Below are 13035 nucleotides of genomic sequence, written 5' to 3' on the forward strand. Positions count from 1 at the left end.
CCCAGAGAGTAGATCCGTAAATTCCCGGGAGTTAGTGCTTTCTTTAGGATCCGAGGGCCAATAGTTAAAGTCGCCAATTATAATCAATTTTGCATTATTAATAACTAGTTGGGAAATAAGTTCTCCAACCAGCTGAGGAAAGGAGGGCATGGGTTGGGGGGGTCGATAGAAGAGGGCACAGACAAAAGGCGAGTGGGGGAGTCAAATTTTAGGACGAGACTCTCAACGGAGGGTATGCTAGTGACCATTTATGCAGTAAATCTAAGTTTATGATGGATAATAGCGGCCACACCACCACCTGGTTTCCCCGGGAGTCTGTTGGCCTGGAGTATGTAGTACCCCGTGGGAGTAGCAGCCAGGATGTCTGGTAGGGAGTCGGCTGTAAGCCAGGTCTCAGAGAGGAGGAGGACATCAGGTTGTCTGGAGTCAAGAAAGTGGAATATTTCCAGTTGGTGTTTGGGTAGCCAGCGAGTATTAAGGTAGTAGAACTCCATGCCTGTTTTATTGGAGAGGGGAGAGGTATTAGAGATTGCGGCTGAACTAGCTGAAGGGTGCTCTCTGGACGAAGGAAAGGGGAGTGCGGAGGAATCGTGCCTGGGAGAGAGAATCCCACAGGAAGATAGATTACTTCTTGTACGGGGGGCAATAGGCCAGTTAGCTCGGTAAAGGCGCAGGTCAGTGGCTGAGTACGAGATGATTTGGGCAGAGTGGAATGCCCCTAACCCCGACCAGCCGCGGACGGGCGCAGACGGGCTTGCCTCTAGCGCGCTGCCGGCGCGCCCGCTGCTCGCGCTGACATCAGTTTAAATGGCCCGACCTGGTAGCGTCTAGAGCGCTGTCCAGGACCTACACCCAAGAGGTCTGCCTGGGTCCTCCTGCACCGCAAGAGAAAGCGATGTGGATCCGGACGGCGGCGGTGGCAGCAATGTGCAGGTGAGGTGAAGTTATTCAGTGCCAAGAAAGAGGGGGCACAGTAGAAAAACACAAGCAAAAATGCAAAGCAAAACGATTCCTAATAGTTTTAAAATACCTCCCGGCTTCCGCCTCAGGAGATGAACTAGGTGCTGCGCGCTCGCGCTGACATCAGTTTAAATGGCCCCGACCTGGTAGCGTCTAGAGCGCTGTCCAGGACCTACACCCAAGATGTCTGCCAGTTAAGGTCTGCCTGGGTCCTCCTGCACCGCAAAAGAAAGCGATGTGGATCCGGACGGCGGCGGTGGCAGCAATGTGTAGGTGAGGTGAAGTTATTCAGTGCCAAGAAAGAGGGGGCACAGTAGAAAAACACAAGCAAAAATGCAAAGCAAAACAATTCCTAATAGTTTTAAAATACCTCCCGGCTTCCGCCTCAGGAGATGAACTAGGTGCTGCGCGCTCGCGCTGACATCAGTTTAAATGGCCCCGGCCTGGTAGCATCTAGAGCGCTGTCCAGGACCTACACCCAAGATGTCTGCGAGCTAAGGTCTGCCTGGGTCCTCCTGCACCACAAAAGAAAGCGATGTGGATCCGGACGGCGGCGGTGGCAGCAATGTGCAGGTGAGGTGAAGTTATTCAGTGCCAAGAAAGAGGGGCACAGTAGAAAAACACAAGCAAAAATGCAAAGCAAAACGATTCCTAATAGTTTTAAAATACCTCCCGGCTTCCGCCTGAGGAGATGAACTAGGTGCTGCGCGCTCGCGCTGACATCAGTTTAAATGGCCCGACCTGGTAGTGTCTAGAGCGCTGTCCAGGACCTACACCCAAGATGTCTGCCAGCTAAGGTCTGCCTGGGTCCTCCTGCACCGCAAGAGAAAGCGATGTGGATCCGGACGGCGGCGGTGGCAGCAATGTGCAGGTGAGGTGAAGTTATTCAGTGCCAAGAAAGAGGGGGCACAGTAGAAAAACACAAGCAAAAATGCAAAGCAAAACGATTCCTAATAGTTTTAAAATACCTCCCGGCTTCCGCCTCAGGAGATGAACTAGGTGCCGGGATCATTGAAGTAAACCTTACATTCAGATGGGCTCAATTCGGCCAGACAGCCAACTTGCAGCTTTGAGGCACATGACTAGTGTAATGTGCAAATAAAAGCTGGATCAAATAAAGACAAAATGATGAACTAGATGCAGGGATCAGGAGTTACATAATAATCAAATAAATCAATATTATCCTATGCAGTATGGGTCTAAGCAGAACTTTGATCAGCGACTATCAGCCAAGTAGCAGGAGAGATGGAGCTCGGTAATTCTTAGCCCCATTTTTGAGTGATGAATACCTTGTTGTATCTCATTTGCGGTATTTGATGATGAGACACCCTTCATGGTTTCTTCATACGTTGGGCTGTCTTACAAAATTTTATTCACCTTTAACTTCACTATCTGACAGCTATCCAACATTTAATGGCCCTAAGCTCCCTCATGATCAACTACGCCAACACAGATTTGCTCCTCCATAATCCTTTTCTCTTCTAACACACTGCAATTCTCTTTCACTATTGGTAACTTCAGCATCAAATTAGACTCTAGCAAGAGGTTGATGTCTGTCATCACCTGCATATATACTGCTGACACATTTTAACAATTGAACATTCATACTATTATGTGGCACTCTTTGCTTTAGTTCATAAGTGAGCAACATAAATGTTCACTGACAAATAACCCATAATCTAGATTGATATATACCACTCACCATTTTGATGCTGGATGTGTCCCACACCTCTCCATAAATTGTGGTCCTAGGTAAAATAACAAGTAGTCTAGACATTGGGCTGCAACAGAGTTGCTCTGGGTTAACTTTGTTCAGAGGCGAACTGGTCTTTCCTTGTAATCTCCTTATCTCTGACATAGATTATTGTAAACTTCTCGAATAAAAGTTGAATTGCGATCCTAAAGTGGTTTGATTTGTGTACACGTACAATGATTCATTTTAGGATCCACCAAACAGATTCTTCAGAGATACAGTCATAAACATATGGAAACTAGGTAGACTGTAAGAAAGGTGACAGTGAAATCTATTCCCCAGAACATCTATCATTCCTGGCCAGCAGCTGTGTGCACTTTTGATATTGGTGAAGAGAACGCTGTTTCTGTCGCACTTTCTTTCCTCATGTAGAGAACAAAAAAGATAATCAGCAGGTGATTAATGTTTCTAACTCATCTGCTTTCCTGATAAATTGACACAAATAAGAACTTTGATGGCCTTGGGTTCTGGAAAGGCTCAAAGTAGTTAAATGGAGTGTTTACTCAAGTAGCTCCACCTATCCCAATTCTTTGAAAATGTCACTACTTTCCTCAGTCACAAATGTTGTTGCTTTGCAACTTATTTGATTTATTTATTTTGGATTTGTAATGCGTATGGCTGCCTCACCGACGAGGCATCCCAGCGCAAACAGAGACCGAGGACAAGAGCCTGGGAGTGCAACAGAGTGATTAAACAGCAAAAGTAGGAAAAATCCATGTCTTTAAGGCCTTTCGAAACACCAGATGATTTGGAGTAGCTCTAATGTGAGCCGGGAGCGAGTTCCAGAGTTTTGCCGCAATACAACAGAACGAGCGCCCCCCGGCCCTCGCTCTCCAGACTCGAGGGGTGCAGACCAGCGCAAGGCCAGCAGATGTCAACGAACGCCCAGGCACATAGGGCTCCAGCAAATGATAGCCCCAATGGAGCCTGGCGCGTCAAGATCTTATGTGATATGCACAGCGCCTTGAACTGAATGCGCTTTTCGACAGGCAGCCAGTGGAGTTTGGGGAGCACAAGCGCCACTGAGCAGGATCTAGGCGGTACAAAAGGGGGTGGTGATGGACGGAGCATCAGAACCAATCAAACACTCACACCCAGTCAACAGATCTGGGTTTGATCCATCACCGTTCTTTAGCCAAATCTAGGCAGTGCAACCAGAATCCGCGCCGCCGCGTTCTGGACCCTCGGCAAGCGCTTGATGCTAGCCTTATTAGCGCCCAAGTAGAGGGAGTTACCGTAGTCCAGTCTGGACAGAATGGACGCCTGGACAATGGTCAAGTGCACCTTGGGAGGGAAGAAACCAAGCAAAGGTTTCAGGCCTCGCAGGAGTCCGAAACAGACCCCAGCGACGGCTTTCATTTGTTTATCGAAAGTCAAGCGATTATCAAACCACACACCCAAGTTCTTCACAACCTCCTTAGGGAGGGGGCGGGTTTGAGACAATCCGGCCAGCACTGCTCAGACCATAACTCCCGGTCCTTCCCAAACAGCAGAATCTCCGATTTACTGGCATTTAACTGTAAACAGTTTGCCGCCATCCAATCGGAGACGGCCAGGAGATCCTCCTTGAACTTACCCAAATTGGTATTGCATTTCTTCAAAAAAGCAATCACCAATTGGTTGTCGTCGGCATACTACACCAAGGACAGCCCCCTGCCCTTTGCCACCTCCGCCAGGGGTCTAACATATAGATTGAACAAGAGTGGGCTTAATATTGAGCCTTGCGGCACCCCGATGCAAAGCAAACTCCTGAGAGTAAAAAGGTAGTACTAAAACCTGGAAGGACCTCTCCTCTAGAAAAGACCGGATCCAGTCCAAGGCCGAATCCCTGATCCCAATTTCCTGAAGGCGTTTGAGAAGTATCTCATGGGAAACAGTATCAAACGCGGCACTTAAGTCCAAAAGGACCAAGGCCGCGGAGTCCCCTACATCCAGACTGCCCTGAATGGCTTCCCACACTACCAATAGCGCGAACTCGGTACTATGCCGAGGTCGGAAACCATGTTGTGATGGATCAAGAATAGCGTTCTGCTCAATGAATTTAGACAGAATAGAATTCACGTGTGATTCTACCAGCTTGGCCATAAACAGCAGCTGGGAGATGGGCCGATAGTTGCCAGATTCGACCGGGTCCAAAGAAGGTTTTTTTACCAATGGGATAACTTTACCGTGTTTCCACGCCCAAGGTACGGAAGCTGACATCAAAGACAAGTTGGCCAGATCTAAGCTCACAGGAGAGATCAGTGAGTGAAACTGGCGATAGTGGGCAGGTGTCACAGGGTCGGCCGGGGAGCCTGATTTAATTTTTAAGCACAGGGCCCCAAATTCCGAGGGCGTCAAGGGAGGGAAAGATGACAAGCTGTTGCCCCCAAGGTATCCCCACTCCTGACGCCTCCCCCTCCATTGAGAATGCCGCCTTTGGTAGGACCAGATATATCTGCTCTACTTTGTTAACAAAGTACTGCGCCAGCTCGTCGCACTGATGGTTGGAAGCAATGGGAGAAACCCTAGTAGCACCCACGCTCTTCATGCCTTTGAGCAGGGAGAAGATAGTCTTAGCGGGATTAGGGCTGGCCAAGATTTTATTGGCCACTAACTCTGCTCGTGCTCTCCGAATGCACTTGTGGTACTGCTTAACAGCCGCCCGGTATTCTAACTTTGCTACCGCATCGTACGAGCGTCTCCATGCGCGCTCTGGCTGCTTGCAGCCCTTCTTAGCTAGAGTTAGTGAATCATTGAACCACGGATTATATGGTCCTCGCCCCTTTCCTCCCCGTTTGGCCGGGAAGCAGATATCCAGGCGGCCGTCAGCCATTCTTGGAAACACGAATTTGCCGCATCCACATCTGGTGGTAGCTGAGGTCTATGCCCAGATAGCCAGGCAGAGAAAAGATCCAAGTCTAACTTATGCAAGGGGCGTTTGAGAACTTGGGCTGGGCAAATCAAATCTGCTTTGCCCTGCAACTGTAGAGAAAATGAAACCAAAAAGTGGTCAGTCCAAGCCTGCGGGACCGACGGGTAGATTTTTATAGGACTAAGGTTGGAAAAAATAGGGTCCAACAAATGGCCGGCCACGTGTGTACCCTCGAGAACGTGCTGCGTCAGCTGGAAGGCCTCTAAATCGGCCAAGAAGCTGACAATCTTGGCTTTCCCACAGTTCTCAAGATGGAGATTGAGATCCCCTAGGATGGTAAAATTTGCAGTCTTACTGGCAATTGTCCCACTTTGCTCAGTAGGTCTTCCCTAAACCCACTCGAGGGCCCGGGGGGCCTATAGATTATTAGGCCAGATGCTGTAAAATTGTGGTTGAGCCTGATTTTAAATGAAGCACTTTCGCAGTCCACTATGTTCTCCTTACACAGGCGGAAGGTATAAGCTTCCTTAACAACCACTGCAATACTGACCCCTCTGCCCCCCATTAATGGTCTCTAACACATAACCGTGAGAAAGAGCCAACCAAGGCTCTGCCACTGAGTCTTGGGTGAGCCAAGTCTCTGTTAGGAATAGAGCATCAGGGGACTCATCAGCTAAGAGGTCAAACACCTCGACATGATGTTTCGCCAGCGAGCGGCAGTTCAGGCTGAGGAACTTATACTCCGTGTGGCCTGGTAGGCATAGGACCCTCTCCACTAGGGCCAGCTTGAATGCACAGAATTCACAGTGGAAAGATCGATCCTGAGAGGACCAAGGTAGAGAAGGGCAATTGGATGCCAAACCCAGGAGCTCTTCCCGCGAGTACCTAATAGAATCCGCAGAAAAATATGCAGGGGTCCTGACGACTGGCGACGGACGGGCGCAGACGGGCTTGCCTTTGCGGCACGTCCGCTGCGTGGTCGCAGCTGTGCTTGCATTTAAGCAGTCCGGGCAATCAGGGCCACAACAACTGTCCCACTAACCCTACACTCCCCCCAAGATGGCGGAAACGCTCCAGCTGCCCCAGTTGAGCTACAGCCTAGTGCCTTGCCCACCACCCGCTGGAACTCGATGCCTCCCGCAATTCCCAACAGTGCAGAGGGCAGGTAAGTTAAAAACGAAGCGCTATAGGTATTTAAGAAAATTATTTTTAAAAAACGAAATGCGAGGAAACAACCGTGCGCACTCCCGGCTCAGGCCTCAGGAGTCTAGTGTCTCTTAAATTAGATACGGCAACTGTTGAAAATTAGGTTTCTGGTTGGCGGAGGTATGCACCCTGTCCAAGAAGGAATCATAATCCTAGTCAGGGTAAGTCACAAACATACTTTAAAGCAACCTGTGCTCACCACCTGGTAGCTTGGCACAGAGTAGTCAGGCTTAACTTAAGAGACAATATGTTAAGTATTTGTGCAACACTTCAAACAGTAAAACTGTGTAAACACCACGCAAAAGATACCACACCTGGTAAGTAACATAAAGCTTAATTTAATGAACAAAACAAGACCAATATGACAAAAAAATAATAAGTAGAACCGGAGTTAGACATTAACGAATAAACTGAAACAAAGTGCTTAAAAGCATAAAGCACCAAACTGGGACATCTTTTCATACTTGAAAGGGTCAAATGCAAAAGTTAAGGCAAATCGCGATGGAGCAAGGGTCGGTTACAGTGGCCAGCCTTGCCCTGTTGAACAGTACCTTGATTGTAATGTCGTCGAAGACGAGATGCAGGGTGCAGAAGAGGTGATACGTAGTGATCGAAGATGCAATGAAGGGTGAAGATGAGGCAATGCATTGTCGTCGGTCCACACAGGTAGGCAAAGAGTCTGTTCCATGCCGCATAAAATGGCAATGATGATGCTTCGAGAACTGAGTGCTATGCGCCGTGCAGTCAACAATGCATCAGAGCTGATCCCTGCAATGCCAATGATGCATCCACAGTGGAGGAGATTTGCTGGTTCTGAGTCCTTTGCCTCAAAGGCGATGTGTGGTTTCTGCTGGAGCAGCACTTCAAACCCACTTCCAAGTGTCGAGGACTAGGCTGGCACCACTTGGCAGAGCACACTCACTGATGGCAGACTCCTGGTGCTGTAGCAGGTGAATTGGAAGCCTTTTATGTCCCTGACTCATCAATCAGGAGCCAAGACAGAAAACCCTTGGAGTCACTCTGGTTTTGAGGTCAAGTGATGTGGGTCCAGTGTACTAAAGTGGTGGTGTCTGAGGTCTAGTACCTATACACAGTTGGGCCTTTGAAGTGGGGGAGACTTCAAAGAGATGACTTTGAAGTATACAGAGTCCCTGCCTTGCCTGCCTTGGCTCCAGACTCACTAGAGGGGGGTACACAGCCCTTTGTGTGGGGACAGGACACAGCCTATTTAGGTGTAAGTGTGAGGCTTCATCCAGTTCCTCCCTCCCATTCTGCCCAGGACTGCCCATCAGGATATGGATGAACCATCAAGTCACACCTAAGCTTCCTTCATGTGGCAGTATAGAGTGAATGCGCATAACCCTGCTGTCACCCGCCTCAGGCGTATTCAGAGACAGGCAGTAGGCACCAAATGGCTAAAGTAAGAAAATGCCAACTTTCTAAAAGTGGACATTTCAGAATTACAATTTAAAATCTGACTTCACCATGAATTACAATTCCAGAGAGACCGAGCTTGAGGGTCCAATCTCTTCCCAATTGGACATTACACTTCTAAAATGTAATAAGATAATCCCAATGTTATCTTATGGGAGAGATAGGCCTTGCAGTAGTGAAAACGAATTTCAGAGTTTTTCACTACTAGGACATTTAAAAAAAGTCCTACTTTTTTAATTACACTGCACCTGCCCTGGGGCTGTCCAGGGCCTACTTAGCAGAGACTTATATTTATCAAAAAGGAAGATTTGGGTCTGACAAGAGGGTTAAACTTGCCAGGTCGACATAGCAGTTTAAAACTGCAAACACAGGCTCTGCAATGGCAGGCCTGAGACATGTTTAAACGGCTGCTTAAGTAGGTGGCACAATCAGTACTGCAGGCCTACTAATAGTATTTAATTTACTAGCCCTGGACACATGCAGTGCACTTTACTCCGGACTTGTATGTAAATTAAATATGCCAGTTGTGGATAAGCTAATGTTACCATGTTTTATGCTGAGAGTGCATGCACTTTAGCACTGGTTAGCAGAGGAAAAGTGCCCTGAGTCCTAAAGCCAGCATAACTGAAGTCAGCAAAAACAGGAAGTCGGAAGGCAAAAAGTCTGGGGAAATCATACCATGGATGCCTGGTCTCACAAAAACACTCTCATCATGCATGAAATACAGACATCTAATATTACCTAGATGTTCGAAACAGGGATGGGCACAAGTGTCTGATCTTTTTTCAAACGTAGTCATATTAGTTTGGGAACTACACCCAAACTTAATTTCACTTTGCACCAGTGCAGTGTCATGCAAAGTGACGCAAACCAGAGCAAAGTGGATTTTGAACATTACTTTAGAGCTAAAAACTTGCTTTCTACTGGAAAGTAGCCCTTAAGTAATGCAAAGTAGCACTTTGTGCTACTTTGCCTGAGGGGGGCGTGCGTAGTCACATGCAACCTCCATTGCTTTTCATGTATAGTCCTGTCTTCTACAAAAGGTAGACAGAGTTTTGCACCAAAATGTGCGCCTATTTGAGGCAAGTATGTTTGAGAAAGGTTTTATTTTTTCAAAACGTTTTAATTTTGCATATGTGCTATAATGGACAGCAGACGTTCAAAGTTAGAAAATGTTGAAAAGCATAGTCTTTTGTACTGGAAAGATACTCTTCCACACGCCCTTTCACTATGGTATGTGCGTGGCCCAAGGCAGCATAATGAGCGAAGGTGCAGAGCATGACAGCTGCAGCACCATATGCATAGATATGACCCTGCTCCACCATCTCCCTTCCACACAGAACAGTGCAGCAGCTTTGGCTGTGCCGCTGGATTGTTTAATCTCTGAGCAAATTCACCCCCATGTTTTATATCAAAGGTAACCCAAGGTGCAAGAGACTCTACCAGGTATGTGTCTTTCGACATATCGAATGCCAAAGACAAAGACACCAATGATAGTAGAGAATGTGTTACGCACATTAATTTCACAGCTAGTTAATGGGGCTTGGAGTCTGACTACAGGCACAAACCTTCAGCAAATACGGAAATCATATACATTTAATAACAGCATAGTTGGGGAAAGAGAAGAACTGGTGTATTCCCTATAGTTGAGTTATGAATGTTGAAGTATCTAGCAAAAAGATAGAATTCAGAAACTGGTATTTTAACTCTCTCACTGAGAAAGGTCGAGCTGAGGTAGTGATGTTCTGTACAGTACAAGGAGCACCAACAATTTTGCCACCTAACCGTGGGCCTTTTTTAAGGCTTGGCAATGCTCGTTTAGTTTTGATTTGATAAAAAAACAAAGTTCCACAATCTGAATACCTTCATGTGGTATGTTTAGAGTGCTTACCGATTCTGCAAGGACATTTTTAGAAGATAGAATTTGTGTGGATTAATAAATACACTATTGAGTTTCAGATATTTTTCCCCTACGGTCTATGAAGTTGGAATTCTTCCTATGTTAAGTGGATTGTAGAGAATGACTGTAAGGCAGTTTAAATCCATGTTGCCAACATAACTCTTGGATCAAAATCATGGCCAACTTACCTGAGCATGGTTCACCATTAATTCGATATGCAACTCTTTCAAATCCTGCAACAATATTGTCCTGCAGGACAATCTGGCTGCCTTTATTTACCTAAAAGCACATTAAACATAAAAATATTAACTAGGACCATATTTAGGAACAAAGGCGTAAAAACAAGGTAATTGAACACTCAAATTAAAACGAGTGACAGTTAAAATTGAAGTTGTGGGAGAACTTTCAGAAAGAAGCACAGAGCTCAGAAAGAGTTCATCAAGAATATTGTGCGTTATTTAGAATATTTGGTGTATTTTCAATCTATAATCAAAGATGTATGGACAAGCAATATGTGTCACAGACAGCTGCTCAGTTTTGGCCACTATTCCTTCTCCATAATTGTCGATTGTTTGGCTTGCTCTTACACCTACTCCAGGGCCTGAGAAAAAGGTTTGGGGTGTTTCTCTATGTGGGGTCTAAGCATCATTACCAAATGTCAAATGCCCCAGATTTATGGAGGGTTACAATTTTGATAGACACCAGAACTTGCAAAACGTTTTAGAAATAGAGATGCTACAAATCCTAGCCCAGAAGTATTTATTCTTTCATTCAAGAACCAAGGGGGAGGTGGGCCTCGCATGGTAGTGTTTGTTTTATTTGGTCTTTGGGGGAGACCAAAGCCTTAAAGGATGGGCCCCCTCGAAATACAAATACAGCGTTAAAAGGAACGTCATCAACTTTTTGCTCTGGTGAGAAACCTCCTCTTAGGATACAGCCTCTCCTCTACAGAAATTAGACCATGAAAGGGCCCTTGTGTGTCTACTAGAGGGAAAGGAGCAGGGGAGTGTAAGGCACTGGCAGGGTCAGCTGAAACTGAAAGAAGTAATATAGATGTAATCCTGTGGGTATATTATAAAAACACTTTCAAGGGCTTATTCTCTTTGTTAACGTAAATGGAAAAGTACTGTGCCCTGAGGGCTAAACAGAAAAGAATGCTGCACGGCAGGGATTATCCTGCCCCACGGGACATGCCAGGTAACATGAAGAGCACTGCAGTGTGAGGGGGGGAGGGGGTTCCAGGGCTGCACTTGTGGAGGTCATCCAAAAGATCTCACTTCCACCATGTTCCTTGCCTGCAGATTGACTTTCAAAGGTCTGACCTAGGACAAGGGGATAGACACACACACACACACGCACGCACACCCACACACACACACACACACTCATTTTTCAGACAAAAAAGAAGCAGACAGAAAAAATGTATAAACACACTGAGGTTATACAAAAAAAGATGCAGACATCATCTGGCAATTATAGGCTTAACTCCAAGTACTTGTGTCTGCCACAGTGCAGGTTATTGTGCAATTATGTTTATACACTTGGTGTGTTTTCTCCTTTATTCATGTTGTGTTCTTAGGTGTCTATGTCAATTTGCCCCACTGATCACCATTGCCTTTAGCCTCTTTGTCTTTTTCCCAAAGCTGATTACTTTAGTTCTGTCCACTACTTTTAGCAGATTCATCTTTTATTTCATTTTCTTGTCTCATTTATTCATTTGGACCTGCTTTTTAGATTAACTATGTTTTGTGAAATCTGTGTGATTTGGAGGAATGCAAACTAAACTTTGCTCCAGACATCTGCCTAACTCTGTGTTTTCAGGGATATAAAGACATAGCAGTGATTACATTAACAGATGTTTTCTAGGACCTTTGGCATTGCACAGCAATGCATACTTGTGGATTTGTCCCAATTTGCTTATTTCGAAAGGGACACACAGACCAACTCACACTGTAAGTCACAACATTATTCGGCCTTGTAGCCTTATTATATTTTGGATACAATTAAAAAGAGAAATGCAAAGAATTGGATGTATGTCGTTACAACGCACACTTTTACAACGCATGCACTTACAACGCATTTTTTACAACGCACAATCCATTACAACGCATGACATTACAACGCAGGACACTACAACGCATTTTTAAAAACTTCCTTTACAACGCATTTCCATTACAACGCATACTACCTTTACAACGCATACCATTACAACGCATAATATTAAATTGCATTTAAGGTAAGTATTAGATAGTATAGGGGTAAAAATTACTATTCTAACTCCAGGGGGTGCAACAGTAGGGTAAGTGTTGGATAGTATAGGGTTAAAAATTACTATTCTAACTCCAGGGGGTGCAACAGTAGGGTAAATGTTGGATAGTATAGGGGTAAAAATTACTATTCTAACTCCAGGGGGTGCAACAGTAGGGTAAGTGTTGGATAGTATAGGGGTAAAAATTACTATTCTAACTCCAGGGGGTGCAACAGTAGGGTAAGTGTTGGATAGTATAGGGGTAAAAATTACTATTCTAACTCCAGGGGGTGCAACAGTAGGGTAAGTGTTGGATAGTATAGGGGTAAAAATTACTATTCTAACTCCAGTGGGTGCAACAGTAGGGTAAGTGTTGGATACTATAGGGGTACAAATTACTATTCTAACTCCAGGGGGTGCAACAGTAGGGAAAGTGTTGGATAGTATAGGGGTAAAAATTACTATTCTAACTCCAGGGGGTGCAACAGTAGGGTAAGTGTTGGATAGTATAGGGGTAAAAATTACTATTCTAACTCCAGGGGGTGCAACAGTAGGGTAAGTGTTGGATAGTATAGGGGTAAAAATTACTATATTATGCGTTGTAATGGTATGCGTTGTAATGGTAGTATGCGTTGTAATGGAATGCGTTGTAAAGGTAGTTTTTAAAAATGCGTTGTAGT

At 45.6% G+C, this 13035-nt stretch overlaps 1 protein-coding gene across 1 annotated transcript in view; it reads right to left on the minus strand.

Annotated features, from left to right (window-relative positions):
• LOC146830893 (fibrocystin-L-like) overlaps positions 1 to 13035 on the minus strand; it is a 533569-nt gene that overhangs the window by 148865 nt on the left and 371669 nt on the right. The window contains exon 64 of the mRNA XM_085603812.1: positions 10296 to 10386. Coding sequence (XP_085459938.1) covers positions 10296 to 10386 — 91 coding nt within the window. The remainder of the gene's footprint in view (positions 1 to 10295; positions 10387 to 13035) is intronic.

This window comes from Triturus cristatus, chromosome 5_1, assembly GCF_964204655.1.
Source record: "Triturus cristatus chromosome 5_1, aTriCri1.1, whole genome shotgun sequence".
NCBI lineage: Eukaryota > Metazoa > Chordata > Amphibia > Caudata > Salamandridae > Triturus > Triturus cristatus.